Source organism: Pipistrellus hanaki (assembly GCF_964339955.1).
Source record: "Pipistrellus hanaki genome assembly, chromosome: 11".
NCBI classification, from domain to species: Eukaryota; Metazoa; Chordata; class Mammalia; order Chiroptera; family Vespertilionidae; genus Pipistrellus; species Pipistrellus hanaki.
Window position 1 is genome coordinate 23,300,127 of NC_140513.1, and position 18,576 is coordinate 23,318,702.

Here is an 18,576-nt window from a genome sequence, read left to right on the forward strand (position 1 = left end):
CAGGGACCACACTTTAAGTAGCAAGCCTCTAAAGGAGAGAAGGCGAAAGAGGATTTCAAGACAACAGGAAGAGTATTCCAGACTGTGGGAGGCACTAGCAAAGGCTGGGAGAAGGGGATATACTCATTAAATTCAGAGACCAGCGAGGAATCGGCGTGGCTAAAGCCAGAGCATGGGCAGAGATGTGAGGGGAGAAGAGGCCTCGAGCTCCAGCCCAGAGAGTGGCAGTTGTTGCCCTGGAAGAGAAAGCACAGGAGGGCTTTAGGAGGGGACATGGCATGATGGGACCTGCGCTTTGGCGAGCACTCTTCAGTGAGAAGATGCGCTAGAGAAGGAGAGAGGGAAGTCCTGTTGGCAAGGGAGTTGCTATGACAATCCATTAGTGGGCCTGACACAGGTGAGGCAACGGGTTGGAAGCGACAGACGGATGCCATAGACACAGCTGGAGCAGAATCTGTTTCTTTGAAACAAAGCTACAGTACTCTTTCCAGGCGCTAAGCATTTCTCAGCCACTCCACTGCAGCAGAGCAACAGTGCAGAGATGACAAAAGCTGATGGCAGAGACAATTCCTATGGCATCTCAGAATTGTGGACTCTTAGAAATAGGGCCCACCAACTACATCTCCCAGTCCAGCCACAGTCCCAGGGTGAGCCAGCATTGCCCTTCTTTGCAGATTAAGTATCTGGGTTCAAGAGTGGAAGTGACTTGGTCAAGTTCCCATAGCCGAGCCCAGAACCAAGGAATCCTATCGGTGGTATACCAACTTAGGTGAGTGCTGTGCATTTTAGAGAATCTACACACACACACACACACACACACACACACACACACACACCGTGCAGAGAAAATAAAGACAACAGCTGTAATCTGGTATCAGCCACACTTGCAAATATAGTAAACGCAGAAAACCATTCTATTAAACTGGAAACTCATAGCCTAAAAGAGGGAGGGTAGCCCCTGAAATGGAGCCATGTACTCTAGACAGTTAAGCCTGAAGTAAAATTAGAAAATGTGTCACATGGAAAAACTCTGCAGTGAGAAATGGTGTATTTTCCTTCCTTTTTCTTTCTGTGGGAGAATGAGCAATTTGGCATTTTAACTAGACACACACACACACACACACACACACACACACACACACAGCATCTGTGGTCTATTTTGTACCAAATACACAAAGTTGTAGGATACAGTTTTGAATCCTGACTTTTGGAATGGGATGTCAGTGTAGGATCTGATCAGGGCTGAGCATTGCTGCACTGAATCACTTCTCCCAACTGTCACCAGGTTTGGCCAAACCGAACTCAGGATGTTCATGCTGACGATGCTTTTACAGTTTACTTGGTCCAGTCCCTTCATTTCCCAGGTGGGGAAGCTGAGGCCCAAAGAGAGATGGAGATTTGCGCAAGAAAGAAGAAGAACAGGGGAATGTCAAAGCTACACCTCCACTGGGTTATTCATTCCCCGCCAGAGCCAGGCACAGTGCTAGGTGCTGGGGATACTGGAAAAATAACCCCATTCTGGATACTTGGGGTGGCTCACCCCATATTGTAGCCACTCAGAGCTGGGTGGTTTGAGATCAGACTGTGAGGAAGGATATTCTGTGAGATGAGGCCAGAGCAACACATTGGTGGTCATCAGAGGGACTCAACCACCATGCTAAGGTGTGTTACAATCATTTTCTATAGTTGCTATCACAAATGGCCACACATTTAGTCACTTCCATCAACACAAATTTATTACCTTATAATTCTGCAGGTTAGAAGTGCAACACAGGTCTTCCTGTGCTCCTTTCTGGAAGCTTTAAGGGAAAAAAAAAAATCCATTCTCTTATCTTTTCCAGCTTCTAGAGGCTGCCCACATTCCTTGGCTTGCGGCCCCTTTCTCGATCTTCAGCACCAGCAAAGAAGGCTGCTCAAGTCCTTCTCACACTGCATCACCCTAACTTCCTCTTCTGTTTCCCTCTTCCACTTTTAAAGACGCTTGTGATCACACTGAGCATACCAGGGTAATCTGAGGTCCTTATCCTTTTTTTTTATATATATATATTGAGCTGATATCAATATTAAGTCCACTTGCAATCCCAATTCCCTTTTGCCACGTACTCTAATACAGTCAAGGTTCTAGGGATTAGGATATAGACACTTTTGAAGGTCTGCTACTCTGTTTACTACAGGTGGTAAGCATGGGAAGATGACAGAGAGTTCTAGGATGGGGTGCCATCATCAGAGTTGGTTTTACAGAGCTGCTCAAACTTTAATGTGCACGTGAATCACCAGGGATCTTGTTAAAATGCAGATTCTGATTTATTGGGTCTGTGGGTGTGAGTGGAGATTCTGCATTTCTGCTAAGTTCCCAGGTAGTGCTGATACTGCTGGTGGATGGACCATATCTGAGTAGCCCAAAGCTAGGAGATTGCCATGGCAGCCATATGGGGGATGGGTTATAGGGTGGTAAGAATGGAGGCCAGAGGACAAGCCTGTGTGCTGAAAATAAAGAAAGAACTCACTACCACTAAGACCGTGTGGCTGGAAGGGGAGAAGCGGCTGGCTGATTCACCTTCAGACGGAGTTCTGTGGGTGACATTGTAGAAACTGCACGAATTTAGGTTCTGTTTGTCATCAGCTTTTGAACTCTGTTCTACAGGATGGAATGGTTATGCTTTTCTGGTTCCAACATCAGGAAAGCATACCTCCCATTTTCTTCCATGACCTGCTATCCCTGACATGGATGTTATATCCAGCCCTGCTCTCATTCCCCCTCTGACCTCTCCACCATCCATGGCAGTGATGGCTGCGGGTGGTCTTCCAGCAGGGCCGAGGCGCACCGACTTTGCTGTGGTCAAGAGTTCATAATGCTGGGTTTTCACTGAGATCTCCACAGTCTCAGGCTCTGAATGATTCATTCATTAATGTATTCAAATGCTCATTGTGTCCTTTCCAGGCCATGTCAGATGTTGAGGAAGCATGGATAAATAAAGCAGGGTTCCTGCCCTCAAGGAATCCACAGAGACGCGGGAGCAGGGAAGGAAGGATGTATTGAACGGGTCACCAAGTGCAGGCCTGATACTTATTCCGTTATTCCTCATGGTGGGAATGATTGTCCCATTATAGGTGGGAAGATATGGAAAAGAGAGGTAACTGGCCCCAGGTCACTCAATGGGAAGTAGCAGAGCTGAGATTTGAACCCAGGGGACCTGGGATCTCAGAGCTCATGTGTATGAGCTACACCTCCCTCTGGGGTCTAGGGTCAGACCTGCTAATCACCTGATTTACAACCATGAGCAGGGACTTCCCTCTTTGGGGCTCAGGGTTGCTACCTTTGAAAGGAAGCTGTTGGTTCCTCACCCCTGGCGGCCCTTTAAAAGGCACACCAGGAGCTTTAAAGGCTTGCTGTCACCGCGGGTGGAGCAATTCACACTCCTGGACTTGGGGGAGGTCTGAGCATCAGGTCCCTTTTGAATCCCAAGGTGACTCGAAGGTGCAGTCAGGGTTGAGAACCACCAAGGTCCTTGTGACCTAAGCTCTTGCATTCTAATTTCCTGAAAAACCTCCTCTTCTTTTTCTCTCTGTTTTAATATATTTTTATTGATTTCAGAGAGGAAGGGATAAGAGAGAGAAAGAAAGAGAAAGTAATTGCCTGCCTTCTGCACACTCCACAATGGGGATCGAGCCTGCAATCTATGATTCATAACCGTAGAAAAATTACAGTTATGAAGTAGCAAAGAAAATAATTTTATGGTTGGGGGTCACCACAATATGAGGAACTGTACTGAAGGGTCACAGCATTAGGAAGGTTGAGAACCACTGGCCTAGATGGTTGTTAAAGGGGGGAAAGGGGAGAGCAGCAACAATGTGCAGAATGAATTATTATTATTATAATACACATGCATATTTAGGCATGAGAAAGAAACTTGAAAGGCGAGCCCACCAAATATTAGCAGGGTTTATCTCTGAGTCGTGAGATAACATGATCTTTATAAACTTTTTTTTCTCTCCTACGTTTTTACAATGACTTATTAGTATTACCAAAATCTTTAAATATTGTAGAAAAAATAAATCTCCTCTTTCAAAGCTTGCTTACCTCCCTTCCTGCCCCCATCCACCAATGGAAATAGGCACACTTTGGTACAGTGCAGAGGCTTGCCTGCACCTGCATTAGGACACTCAGGATAAGCTCCTTGGCATGCAAGCCAGCTCTCCACTACCGATGGCTAGTCCCTCCAGAGTGGGTAGTTCTTAAGCCACCGCACCACTCACCCCAGGGGACCTCAGAGAGTGCAGGCAGCCAAGAACTCTAGGAAGAGGACTAAAATCTACAATAGGACCCCAAACACACATGGCAGACAGATTTGAAGATTTCACCAGATGTGCACTTTGGAGGAAGCTAGTTACATAAGACCTCCTGCTGGTGGGAAGGGCTTTTAAGCTGGGCCCCATTTGCATCTCTCAGAGATGGGCTAAGTGACTCCTGGAGAGACCTAAGACAGGGCTGCTCCCTGCAAGCCAGAGACTAGCCAAGCTCCCCAAACCCTGGAGGGGACTCCCCCAGTACCTGAGATCAGGGGTCCTGGTCACTTGAGGGAGACACCAGGACTCTCAGAAGTTTTCTATCCTGTCCAATCCTTTAAGTCTCCCACGGCATGCAAACAAGCGTGGGATGATTTGAATTGGATTACTAAACTGTGTTGGGTTAAGTTGAAAGAATTGAGTCGAGTTCTGTTGGGGATAAGGGTTGGGTTGTACCGACTAGGTGACCTTGATCACATGTCTCATTAGATCCTTCCCAGGAAGAGATCTGGACCTTCTCCCGGGTTCTGTTCTAACCCAACACTTTTCTCCCTGAAGTTGGAATGGAGCAGAGGAAGATGATCAGTCAGCAAACCTGGCTGCTCCCAACGTTTCTGACTCATCTCAGCTGCCCTGTGTCTACAGCAATAGCTCAGACCCCACAGCCGGCTGCTCTTACTTAGAAGCTTTAACTGCTCATGTGTTCTCTTCACTGCACCTGAATGTCGTCAACTGAATCTTATTGTAAGATCGCCTCCCTTTTAATAACCCTCACCTGTCACTACCACTCTGCCACTCCCAGTATCCAAGCATATTAGCAGGAGATTATGTGATAAATCAATCTACACTGAAAAATGTATGGCTTAAAAAAGGGGTGAGTTCCCTTACCAGATTTTAAAACATTGCAAAGCAACAATTACCAAGACCACGTGGATTTAAAAAACAACAACACATATGCATGAGAAAGCAACTAGCAATATAGAATTTCCAGGGAAAAAAGTTTCTATCAAATTAAAAGAAAAAATTTACATGATAACCAGAAACAACAAAATGATGGCGAACCAGCTTATATTTTAATTACTATTTTGGGGAATCCAGTGTACTACTTTGGAAGTTACAGCCCAATCTATAGTCCATTTTAAATGGGTCAAGCTGTAGACATTAAAAGGAAGTGGGAAAGCAAGATCATCCACTTAGCTGGCAGAGAAAATATAAATATACAATTTTTTTTTTTTTTTTACAAAACAGAGGCTGTCAGGAATAAGTGGGAATAAACTAAAAAAACTGTTCATACAATTAGATGGGATAAAAAAAAAAAAGTAAAAGGTAAAGTAATAGCAGTGTAAACTCACACTAGTTGTGAAGGTGATTAAAAGAAATAAAAACTAAAAGCTCAATAATGTACCCTGACTACACAGTCACGGTCGCCCCAGAGCTGGCAGAGCTGTAATAGAGTCGGGATGACTTACAAACCGCAGAGGACATGGTAAATTGGAGCACTGTCTCTAGACCACAGGCCAGACCTACCCATTCAATCCTTCTTTGATTCACTGAGAGGGTGTGCTGAGCACCCACTCAGCCAGGCCCTGTGCTGGGCCCTGGGATTCAGAGTTGGACAAGGCCCAGTCCCTGCCTCACAGAACTTCCCATGTGGTAGGGGAGACAGACAGGTAACTAAGGCCACAATCTAGTCTGAAAAGCCCTGTGACTGAGAGATAGGTGAGTACAGTATTAGCCCTGAGGAGAGACCCAACATGCCTGGCAGAGCAGGAGGGCTTCCCAGAAAGGAAACCTAACGGATGAACTGGGTTTGCCAGGTGGACAAGGTGAAAGGCATTCTCAAAAAGGGACCAGCCTGTGCGAAGACTCAGAGGTGGGACATCACATACCTCATTCGGAAATCTACAGCGGTTTGGTGGGAGCCCGAGGGCTCCGTGTGAGTGGCCAGACCACAAAGGGCCTGCTGGGGTATGGAGCCTGACTCCATCCTAGGGATAATGAGAACCCAGCAAGAGCAATTGCACTAGGGAGTGGCATGATTTAATGTGTGTCTAAGAAAAAAAATCCATCTAACTACATAAGAACTATCCAACTAGTTGGGGAGAATCTAGTCAAAGAAAATAACCCAAAAAGAAAACAAAAGTCATTTATCCGGAGATGTTCCTAGCAGTGTGCTTTACTATAGTAACAAAATAATAAAAGACTAATATGCAAATTGTCCTACCGGCAGTTCGGCCTGGAGTTCTACCACACGCCTTGACATGCGCTGACCACTAGGGGGTGGCTTGGAACATGGCAGCAATGTGGCACTGGCAGTAAGGGGCTGTGGAGGTGCTACCAGCCTCAATGGGCCCCGACGAGAGTGGGGATACTATGGGATGGTGGAGTAAGTGAGTGGGTGGCACTAGACCAAGACAGGTGCGAGAGGGGGCCTGATAGCCCCATGGATAGTGACCTGCGGTAGAGGCCGAGGGGCAGGGGAACAGGGAAGGCACCCTGGAAGAGGTACCATTTAGGTTGGTAGGTAGGGTTAGACTTTCAAGAGCAAGGGAATGTGAGTAAGTGTGCTCTAGACCCAGGGTCGGCAAACTGTGGCTCAAGAGCCACATGCGGCTCTTTGGCCCCTTGAGTGTGGTGGCTCTTCCACAAAATACCACGGCCTGGGCAAGTCTATTTTGAAGAAGTGGCATTAGAAGAAGTTTAAGTTTTAAAAATTTGGCTCTCAAAAGAAATTTCAATAGTTGTACTGTTGATATTTGGCTCTGTTGACTAAGGAGTTTGCAAACCACTGCTCTAGACTAGGGGTGTCGAACTCAATCAGAGAAGGGGCCAAAATCTAAAATCCAGCCTAAATCGCGGGCCGAATGGTTTACTGAACAGTCATAAACTGACAATGTCATAAACTGACAGCGGAGTGCAGTGATGACAGCGCGGTGCGGGCCACATTGCAAGGCCTGGCGGGCTGGATTTGGCCCGCGGGCCTAGTGTTTGACACATGTGCTCTAGACGGAGATTAGTTCACACATGTGCAAAGTCAAGGAGACTGCACAATTCCAACTATACATGGGGAGCTGTGAGTGGTTCAAATGGATAGACAATATACTTGATATTAATACAGTGGACTATTATACAGCAATGAAGATGAATTAGGTACGGCCATATGCAACAGCATACATGAACCTCAAAAACTTAACATTCAGTTTAAAAAGGCAGACACCAAAGAAGACATCCTACATGTATAAAGTTCAAAATCAAGTAAAATGGAACTCTAGAATTTGGGGATACACGTTTAGGTACTGAGGTTATTTTTTAAAAGTAAGGAATTGGTCACATGGATAGTCAAAGTGATAGTTGTCTCTGAGGGGAGGGAGGGAATCACATAGCCAAGGACACAAAGGAGCTTCCGGAGCTCTGCTCTATCTTCCCCTGGGCTATGTGACGTTTGCCCTGTGAGCAATCACTGAGCTGGACTTTTTAACTTATTCTCATCCGAGAATATGTGTATGGTTTTAGAGAGAGAAGAGGAGAAGAATAGAGAGGAGAACAGAGGAGAGGGGAGGGGAGGGGCAGGGGAGGAGTGGGAGGGGAGGGGAGGGGAGGGGAGGAGAGAAGAGGAGAGGAGAGAAGAGGAGAGGTGAGGAGAGGAGAAAAATGGAGAGGAGAGGAGAAGAATGGAGAGAAGAGGAGAGGAGAGGAGAGGAGAGGAGAGGAGAGGAGAGGAGAGGAGAGGAGAGGAGAGGAGAGGAGAGGAGAATGGAAAAGAGAGGGAGAGAGAGAGAAAAACATCAATGTGAAAGAGAATGTTGATAGGTTCGCAATCAAACACTTTAAAGACAAGTAAATAACTTGCACATATCAGCGTTTTATCTGGGACAAATTACTTGCAGCACTACCTTCCCTATCCCCACAACAACCTCATCATCTAAAATAGCGGGTATTCCAATACACTGCAACTTTACTGCTCAGCCACGACCCCTTAGGGACACAAGGATGGATCTGAGGGCCAGGGTCCCTTTGACAAGGGTCTCTTTAAACAGGGTGGGCCAGGAAACCCCGAGGGGCTGAGAAGCCTTGGGCCTTTGGAACTCACTTTCCTCATCCGAAGAACAGAGACAATGACAGTCTCTGTCCCCACCCTGTGGAGCCACTGTGAGGACTGGGTGAATGAAGCACGAATGTGTTCACAGCTCTGCCTGAACATATGAAGTGGTTTATAGATGTTAGACTAATTGAACTGCATGCAAAACCTGGTTTGCAGGAGTATATTTCATGCATCTAGAAGATTCCGAGTCTCAAAGGGACACCAAATACCCATCATTGCAAATGGCCTTCCCCAGGCCCTTTTCAGCTCCTGAGGGCTTCCTGGCACGCCCTTTTTACATTATGGATGAGAACACTGCTTCCTCTGAGTTAGAAACCACAGCCCTGACCTGTCTTCCAGGGACCCAGCCTGCAAGTGCCAGGAGGAGGAAAGAAACACCCAAGTGTCTTCTCCCCAGGACCTTCTTCCTTTTGGGGGCGAGGGTTGCGGCCACGTTCAGCAAGGATCACAGAACCCGAAGCCGCCCTCTGCTGCTGAGTTGGCAAGAACCTATATCACATGCAAAATTGCAATGTTCCCACATGGGCCACGATGCTGAGAAGCCAAAAACTGGGCTCCAGCTGCCCTTTGATCTGCAAGAAATGCCAGGCTGGACGCTCTGGCAGGAAAGGCTGTCATCGCCTTTGGGTCTCCCTCCCAAGGAAACAATGGTCCGGGCTGTCCCGGGGCCTCCTCCAGCACACAAAGAGTTAACCAGGGCCACCGGCTCAATCCCCACTTCCCTTCCTGGAGACACCTCTATGGAGACTGTGTTCTGCTCTCCTAACTCCAAAAGGGGTCAGAGACTACTGTTGGAGAGCACAGCTCTCCCTCAAAACTGCATGGAGACAGGGCGGAGCAAGGCACGACCGGAGCCTGCAAATCTGGGCTCCGCTCTGCCGTTGGACTGGCCACTGCCCAAGCCTCTCTCATCCTCCGTGTCCTCTTCTGTAAGAATGCCCGCGTTGCTTTCCAACACAGCTATTGCAAGCGTCAAGCCACAGTATCTACCCCTTATTTTCTGCCTGGTATGCGCCAGCGTGTGGAAAGCGTATTATTTCTAATATCTCTCTTAATCTTCACAGCAGCCCTAGGAGGTCAGGTGATTTCATTATCGTCCCCCCGCTATTTATTTATTTATTTATTTGATGAGGAAACTGAAGCCCAGAGAGGAGAAATGAATCGCCCAAGGTCACCTAATTAGGCACAATTCAACCCACACTGCTTGGCACAACCTAACTGAAATATCTTTTAACTAACCCCCCACTCTTCATCCCACCGCCTCTGGGTCCAGGTGGGGAAAGTGAGCTGAGCCTTGGGAAACAGAAAGGACTAGATCCCCTGCTTCCCAGCCCCTCCCATCACCCGTGGAACCACTGCCCCATGGATGTGACTCCCTGGGTAACTCAGCGCTAAGTTAGGCATCAGAGCAATTCAGTCCCGTTATTTCTTTCGAGGTGACGGAGCCAGGTGTCTCTGCTGCCAGTCATGCTCCCGCACCTGTGTACAGGGCGGGCACCGGACCTGCCCTGGCAGTGAGCTTGGCAGCACGCACGACCTGGGCGCGGGCACTGGGTGCAGCTAACGGTCCCCGCGGCGCCTCTGGTGCCCTCCTGTACTTCCAAAGGCTCCCTACGGCCAAGACTGGCGGGGCCACGCCTGACTTTGACATCCTGGATGCCCAGAGAGCGCTCCATCCGCCCCAGCTGCCCAGGATCCACCTCAGGAGCCCCCCGTACCGCCCCGGGAAGCCGCGGCAGGACCGCCAGGGCGCACGGCGCGGCGAGGACTCCCTTTTATGTCCAGGAATGAGGCGCGCACTGCAGCCGCGCCCGCCGCCAGCACCGGCTTCCCGGGGCGCGGAGGCGGCGGGTGCCCCCCTCCGGCGGCCGGGCGGCTTACCTGTCTCCGCGCGGGTCCGGGCGGCAGCGCAGAGAAGCGCGGAGACCCAAAGCAGCCACGGCAGGAACCAACGCCGCTCGTTCCTCCTGCAAAAAGTGGCCGAGTGAGAGGAGGCTAGGCGGGCTGGAGGGGCGCGGAGGAGTCGGGGCGCGGGCCACGGGGAGCGAGTCTTACCTTGGCTCCATCTCGCGGCTCTGCCCGGCCCCGGAGGCGCTAAGCAGGCGGCCGAGCTCCGCGGAGGCGACGGGCGGCCGCGCGCGCTTCCTGCGGGAACAAAGGCGGCGCTGGAGCGGCCGGCGGGCAGGCTCCCGGCTCCCCGCGCCCTGAGTCACCCGCGCTCTGAAACCCGACTCCGCCGCGCCCAGCGCTCCCTCGCGCGCCGCGGTGGCGCACTCCCACCCCGGGACCTCCCCACGCCCCTTTCCCCCCGCGGCAGCCTAGCGCTTCCCGGCCGCCGGTGCCACCCCCAGCCGCATTGGGCAACCTTCGGGAAAAGCCCGGAGTCCCAGCTCCGTCTGGCAAAGCGGACGCGGCCCCCTCCCCACCCTCACGTCTGTCCCTGCCCGAGCTGCTCCACGGACAAAGCGCTCTCCGTTCGCGGGTCAATGGGATCCTCCTCTCAATGGCCCGAGGAGGCTGGAATCGCTGTGATTTGGGTTCGAAGAGGTGACGCCAATGTCCCAAGATCACACAGCTGGACTGAGCGCTTGCCTGCATAGGTGACCCCCGGAACCCGCTCCGGTGTGATCCAGTTTGGGTGGTATAATGGATACACATAACTAAAAGCTAGTCCTAATAAAAATTGTAAATATAGCCGAAACCGGTTTGGCTCCGTGGATAGAGGATTGGCCTGCGAACTGAAAGGTCCCAGGTTCCATTCTGGTCAAGAGCATGTACCTTGGTTGCGGGCACATCCCCTGTAGGGGGTGTGTGCAGGAGGCAACTGATTGATGTTTCTCTCTCATCGATGTTTCTGACTCTATCCCTCTCCCTTCCTCTCTGTAAAAAAAAAAAAAAAAAAAAAAAAAAAAAAAAAAATCATCAAAAAAATATATTTTTAAAAATTGTAAATATATCTAATATTCTAATGTTTTCCTCTTTATGCCTTGCCTGTACCCCCACCCTCAAGAATAACCTCACAGGAGGGCAAGGGTTTATGTTTATTTTGTTCCCTGCCTAAAATAGTCCCTGATGGTGGGAGATGCCAATACATTGGATGAACAAAGGGACACAGTCCTGTGTAAGACACCACTCCAGGGGCCTTTCTTCCTGAATGCACTTGGCAGCCATAGAGGGCGTTGGGGTCAGTTCCTGCTTTTCATCTGATGCCCCTTCCTAGAGGGAGAGCCACCACCTGCCAAGTGAAAGGTAATTTGAATTAGCCCTGCAGAGGAGACGGGATGGACATAGAGACGGTGGCTCACATTTATTGAGCATGGTTATGTCCCAGGACCCATGGTAGAGGCTCTGCCTGTGTTGTCTCATTTAATCCCCACAACTGCCCTGGGAAGGTGCCACTTAGTGATCCTCATTTCACAGAAGAGGAAGCTGAGGTTTAAAATGGGCTCAGAAGAGTGCATGTCAGGCTCTTTGCCACTTGTACTACCCGTTCACGAACAAGAGGATTAGACCCACTGCCAGCCCCCAAGAACAGAATGGCACTGGAGACACAGAACACTGAGGCATGAAATGGTTAATGCCAGCCCTGGCGGTGAGGACTGGACAGGAGCTCTGACCTGAGGGTGAGGAGTCTGGATTCTGGTCCAGTTCTGGGGCTGGCTGTAGAGTGCAGGTGGGCAAATCCTGTTTTTAATTTCTGTTGTTTTTTGTTTGTTTGTTTTTAATTTCTTCTCCTACATAATGGACATGATGATCCTGAGGTGGCCGGTCGCTGAGAGTCTCTATGAGGTAACTTGCATGCCACAGTGTTCTGTGAACTGCTGTGCGGATGTAAGCGGTCTGGTCTGGGATTAATGCAAGCAGTCTTCGGGAAAGGAAGAAATCAACGTGGCCTGGAGAAGGCAGAAGAGGCTTCAAAATGGGAATGAAGTTATCCAAGTTCTGGGGTCTGCTGAGAGCTTGTGGGGCTAAGCTGGAAGGGGAAGGCAGTACTCAGAGGAGCACGCACCCAAGTGGTCAATGGATAGGAACTCCTTGGCCGGAGAGGAGACCAGTGGGTAGGGAGGTGCTGGAGTGCTAAGATCTTGAAAGGCAGGCTCATTGGTGCGTATACACATGGCCATGAAGGCCATGCGAAATCATTGGTGTTCCTTGGGCATTTTGGAACCCCACATACCATTTACTGTGGGCAAAGCTTTCTCCTTTCTGTCTCCATTTTCTTGATAAAGGAACAGACCCAGAGAGAACATGTAATTTACCAAGTCACCTACCCAGTGAGTGTCAGATGGACAAGATCTCAGAGCAAAGGAGGGAGACACATAGGAGAAGGAGGGAACGAGCAAGGTCTTCAGATGTTGCCGAGTTCACATAGACCGGGAAGACCTTCAAGGTGGTGAATTCCTTGTCATTGTAGAGACAGGCCCTTTAACAAATAAGAGGTCATAGAGAAGGTAGGAATAACGAGTGTGGGCTGGGTGGTCACACTGAATCCTTATGAGCTATCTAAAATGAAGGGAAATCTGTAAAATGAAGATGACAATGGTCCCTTCCTCGCAGATTATTGGGAGGATGTAAGGTGTCACTGAGCTATAATGCATTGATCAGTGTCTGGTGCAAGACAATGCTCAATGGATGTTCCCTTCAGTTATTGTGATATTCTGCGATGGTGATATGCTGGCAGGGACATGACTGGCAAGAGAAAGGCAAGACCCCAGCCCTGTGCCTCCAGAGGTTGAGGCACCAGCAGCCAAAGCAACCCTAGAGCTAGGATGGCCTCACGTGGAACTTACACACAGGCAAAGGACATTCTAACAAAATCGTCCACTTCAGGTGCCATTGTTAACCTATTCATACTCTCTGTATGAATTTGCAGCCATTTGCAGCCATTCTGTGCTGCATCTACTTTATTTTATTATAAATTACTGATCATAGGGAGTTTGCCTTCTTAATTCTGTATTTGCCTATTGCATGTAAAGTAGCCTATCAACTGGGAATGTAATGACATTCTTAGAACTATATTTCTATGCTGCTTAGAAAGAGCCACATCAACCACAATGATATAATAGTTCTACAACTGTGTTTGACAGCTAAAACCAGAGATTGTGAACTGGTGGCCATGGCTTCACTTTGGCCTATTGATATGTTTTGTTCAGCTTGCCAGGTGACAAGCCCCATATTAAATTGTTAGCAATGTTTAATAATGAAGCTCTTTTACATCTAGATTTCTGGCCTTTTGAAAAATCTGACAACGTGGGACCTATGTTCCCTGCAAAAACAATTGGTTGGCATTAAAAAGGAGCTACTGCTTTCCGTTAAAGCAATGGCCTTGAATTTGCCATTGTACCCACCACCCCTTATTGCTCCCCAACACCATGGCTAAGAATCATTTGCCATTTATCATCACACATGCATTCTGCCTTTTCATATATATTGAGAGAGAAGTAGAATAAATTGAGTGCTCATGTCTGTTAAAAATGGGTAAAAATTAGATCCGTGGTCAGTAATCTGTGGTTCATGAGCCACATGTGGCTCTTTGGCCCCTTGAGTGTGGCTCTTCCACAAAATACCACGGCCTGGGCGAGTCTATTTTAAAGAAGTGGTGTTAGAAGACGTTAAAGTTTTAAAAATTTGGCTCTCAAAAGAAATGTCAATCGTTGTACTGTTGATATTTGGCTCTGTTGTACTGTTGATATTTGCTGACCACTGAACTAGATGATAGATAAATAGATAGATAGGCAGGCGAGCTGGAGAGCCATGTTTTAAGAAAGAGTAAAGGACACATTTTTACATGTTTAATATACAAATATAAAGCATATATATCTTGAAGAAAAAAAAAGAAACTAAGATGCCATTATGAAACTAACCTCATCCCCTTCATTTGTATGTTATCTGAAGGATAAAGGCACAGCTTTGTTTTGATTAGTGGGCTTAATTGTGGTCTAGTTTATCAGTCCAAGAAACATAAGCATAAGGCCACAGGCTCTGGCAGGGAGATCCTGTGAGCACATTTCATATTTTGTTGGTTCGCTGTAAGTATCTGATAATATCCAATTCGCTGAAATCAAAATATGAAAGTCCCCAAAGCACATTTCTCTCCTATAAAGTAGTGGAAATAGATGCACATTAATATTGTTTATTTTGTCCCAACTTCACCTGGGAAGTAAGGTCAGGTTCACAGGCAGTAATGCTCTCATTTTGGAGTTGGGCCTGGAGATGTTAACTGTGACCTCAGACTGATGGAGGCCAGAGCATGTGTCCGGCCTGTAAGCTGGAGGGGGTCCAAATGGTCCCAGTGCAGGTGTGGGAGGGATGGGGGCAAGACGCCAAACCAGGCATTTTGCCTTCAGCCAGACTGTGTTTTGACGGTTTAAGCGATTTCCTTCCATTCAATATGAAGCTGTAGAAATAGCCAAGAGGAAGCTTCGTGTCATAGCCAAGCTGGTCTAAACTGTTTACCATGGCTTCTGTACAGTTCGTGAGAGCGGCACGTGTGGAGACATGGGGATCGTCTGTCCCCTCCCAGGACTCAGCTGAATTGGTGGGCTATTCCTTTTTCCTACAATTCATCCAAATATCCTAGAGAACTCAGTCTCCAAAAGCATTTTCCAGGCAGTCTCAGGCAGCTGGAAGGGGGCACACAAATGAGTGAGAAGCATTCCAAATTTTGGTTGGGGAACAAGTTACCAGGCACATGGTGCACATCTTTCCAAACTGTGTCTTTGGTACAGTTAGTTATAGCTGTTCTGCTTTTTTCTGCTCTTGACATCAGATGAGGATTCAAGCTTTGGATGCCTCCTGAGAAGCACTCTCTGGTCTGCTCTCACCCACATTTTTTTTTCAATAAATATATTTTTATTGATTTCAGAGAGGAAGGGAGAGGGAGGGAGAGAGAAACATCAATGATGAGAGAGAATCATTGATTGGCTGCCTCCTGTATGCCCCCTCCTGGGGATCTAGCCCTCAACCCAGGCATGTGTCTTTGACCTTCAGTCTGCAGGCCTATACTCTATACACTAGCCAAACCAAGTAGGGCTCAGCCACACTTCTTGACTTAAAAACTCTCTGGGCTAAAGTGAAAGCCCCAATTACTTTGGATGAGCTAAACCGACTTGCTCTGTCTCCCAGAACCAGATGCCCAGGGAGAGACAAACAGTCGTCCATTGCTGAGGCCTTAGCTTTTACAGGGCCCTGCTCCGGGGCAGGCTGGTCATGTGCTTTGCATTTCTCCACACTGGAAACAGATGGATGTGACCCATTTAAGGCTTTTGCATCACAGTGGACAATGGAACTAGCCACCGTGGGAATGGGGTGAAGACCCTGAGTTAAGCCAAAAGGCCTTAAGCGAACAGTTTCCACATTCTCCGAAACACAGCTTGGATCTCCAACCCGATGCAAACTTCCCTGCCACTATGTGAGCAGGTCAGATTCTATTGTGCAGAGGCACAAGAATAGGTGACACCCAGGAGGCCAAAGGCAGGCCCAGGCTTGAGGGATGGGATCTGTGACACTGGTTGGAGGGACAACTGGCCACCCTTTGACTACCTCCCCACCACTAAAGTCAGTCACAGACTGAATGATCTGATCCCTTCTTCCTCTCATAGTTTTACCAGACTCTTAAAGCCATCACATCAACACATTACTTTAAATTATTGAAATGATACCACTTTTAGAAAATGTGATCTACCCCTGCCTTTTCATGGACAGTGCCTCCCTCTCTTGCTTTATGCTTTTCCTGCTTCCTGGGTTTTGTAACTCAGTGTTCCCACAGGCAGAGCCCTCTGTAGGACCTCAGGGCCACCAAGGAGGAGGCCACCCTTTCAAACACTCCAGCTCGGCCAGGGTTCCCAAAATTTGTTTTTAATTGATGTAGAGGAAAGAAAGAGGGGTTGGGGGGGGGGGGGAGAACGAGAGAGAGAGAGAGAGAGAGAGAGAGAGAGAGAGAGAGAGAGAGAGAGAGATTGAGATTGGTTGCCTTTCATGAGAAGTCACGGAAGTATTATGGGACCTCAGTCAGTGGGAGGTGCAAGTTTAAGGTGAGTCCAGGGAAATTCTCACGGGCACATTTCATCACCTCAACATTTGTGATTCACAAATAATATTTTCCAGGAAGGACTATTGTTGAGGAGTGCTGTTTGGTTGGGGTCAGTCCTTCAGACTCTCCAATTCTAATAGCTGCTTGTGGTCTGTGAATAGAGAAGAAAGATCAGAGCTGACATTGGCAGACAAGACTGTGCCTGAGAAGGAACAGCATTCTAAAGTAGCCAGCGACTCAGATGCAGAGCCATGACACTGGAGGCTGGGGTAGACCTCCATAGGAGCTCTCAGCCTGTGGCTGTTCTGTGAAGGAGCAGGTACCCCCTCCACATCAGAAATTCCTGAAAGCAGGCAAGTATTAAGCCCAAGGAAATGGCTGATGGCTAGACCTCAAGACAAGCTTAAATTGTGCTTTGTGGATTCTCTTTAGGAAAACTCAGAGGTGTAAAAAGAACTCTCAGAAAAGACGCTCATTAAAAAAAAAAAAAAAGTAACTTTATTTTTTTTTAAATTCAAAAGGTCAAGTTTTAATGGCTTTAAAAATTATCAGAACAGCTCTTTGCCCAAATTGTTACATACCTGTGTTACAAGGGATTTTTTTGAAGTCAAATTTCCTTTTATGTTTGTGAACCTCATGAAATGGAACACCTACCTTCTTCAAAAGATACTTTGAGGCCATAAAAATGTTCATACACTTTGACTCAATAATCCCCTTCTGGGAAGCTAGCCTAAGAAAATACCCTGGAATATGGAAAAAGCCATATGCAGAAAAATAGTCATCAAAGAGTTGCTCAGTGAAAGACTGGATGCAGCCCAAATATTCAAAAGGGGGAGGGAAGATAGTAAGATAAATTATGGTATAAGCCTTAAAGAAATATTCTATACCCATTAAAAATGGCGGGTATGAAGTTTATGAAGGAGCACAGAAAATGTTTGTGATGAAGTATTGGGTGAAAAAAAAGTCTGGGAAAAATTTAGCATGTACATGATTTATAAAAACAGGAAGGAAACATAAAAGCACGGTTGTCAAAGTAGAAGGCTTATGGATTTTAACCTTGTTTTCAAATGTCTCTAATATTATATTTCTACTTTTCAATATATTTATTTATTTAAAAGAGTGGAACATTGATTTGCTGTTCCATTTATTTATTCATTCATTGGTTGTCTCTTCTATGTGCCTTGATCTGGGATCAAACCCACAACCTTGGCGTACTGGGATGATGCTCTAAGCAACTGAGCTACTCGGCTAAAGCCTATATCTAATTTTATTTGAAGTTCAATCCTGGATTCTAAGATAGCTGTAAGGGAGAATAGTATGAAGTTGGGAAAATTCCTTGGCAAGTGGAATGGGGAAACTGAGACAGATAGCCAAACAAACTGGCCCAGCAATGTACAGCCAGATACAAAAGGTCACAAGAGCAGAAAGTCCCAGAAAACCCCAGGGTTCAAAAGTGACCCAGGTTTCACCCTCAAGATGGCCTTTCCTCCCCTGGAATATCAGTGGTCATGCAGTTTAGACCCCCTGACCTTTCCTCTCTAAAGACAGCATGTAGGTTTCAGCTGTATTTCTGCTCCAGGCCCAGAAAAGCAGCATCACCAGGTGGGTGATGATGCCAGGACCATCTGCAATGATCCCCTGCCCTGGTACTGAGGGTAGAGGCCATGACCATGAAAGGGAACCTGGAAAAGCTGATGAATATTCTATTGAGATCCTTCCCGAAAACCTCTCCTAAATTTCCTGCCTTTAAAACATTCAAAACAAAGAGCCCTGCATACTCTCCCTCCCTCCCAGGAGCATGCCTGCACCTTCCCATTCTCCCTCTTCTTCCCCACAGGCATGCCTCTCCCAAATTCTAAGGCTCCCCACAAGACTTGCAACCAGGGGAGGAATGAGCTGCCTTCAGAAGGAGAGGGATCCCACGATTGGGGGTAGCAAGCAGGAAACAAGCCTGACAGTTGGGTGTCCTTGGGAAAGTCACTTTACCCCTCTGACCAGCAGTGGGTCCTCTACAAAGTGAAGACAGTAATACCTGTTTCACAGGGTTATTAAGCAGATGGATGGAGGCTGGCCTGGGGAAGGCCTTTAACATATAGGCATTCCCCCTCCTATGAGAACCTCAGGCTGTAGCTGTCTCTATATTCTAAGCAAAGGT

General features: G+C 47.7%; 1 protein-coding gene across 4 annotated transcripts in view; it reads right to left on the minus strand.

Moving 5' to 3' along the window:
* COL15A1 (collagen type XV alpha 1 chain) overlaps positions 1-10,773 on the minus strand; it is a 91,845-nt gene extending 81,072 nt beyond the window's left edge. For 2 of the 4 annotated variants that reach the window (XM_084898698.1, XM_084898697.1), the window contains exons 1-2: positions 10,445-10,633; positions 10,271-10,356 (exon numbers count right to left, since the gene is read on the minus strand). In XM_084898698.1, the coding sequence (XP_084754824.1) occupies positions 10,271-10,356; positions 10,445-10,455 (97 nt within the window). In that variant the 5' untranslated portion in view covers positions 10,456-10,633. Of the gene's footprint in view, positions 1-10,270; positions 10,357-10,444; positions 10,634-10,754 lie in introns of those variants that run through there. The other 2 variants (XM_084898696.1, XM_084898699.1) reach the window with 2 other exon arrangements.
* Positions 10,774-18,576: the final 7,803 nt, after the last annotated feature.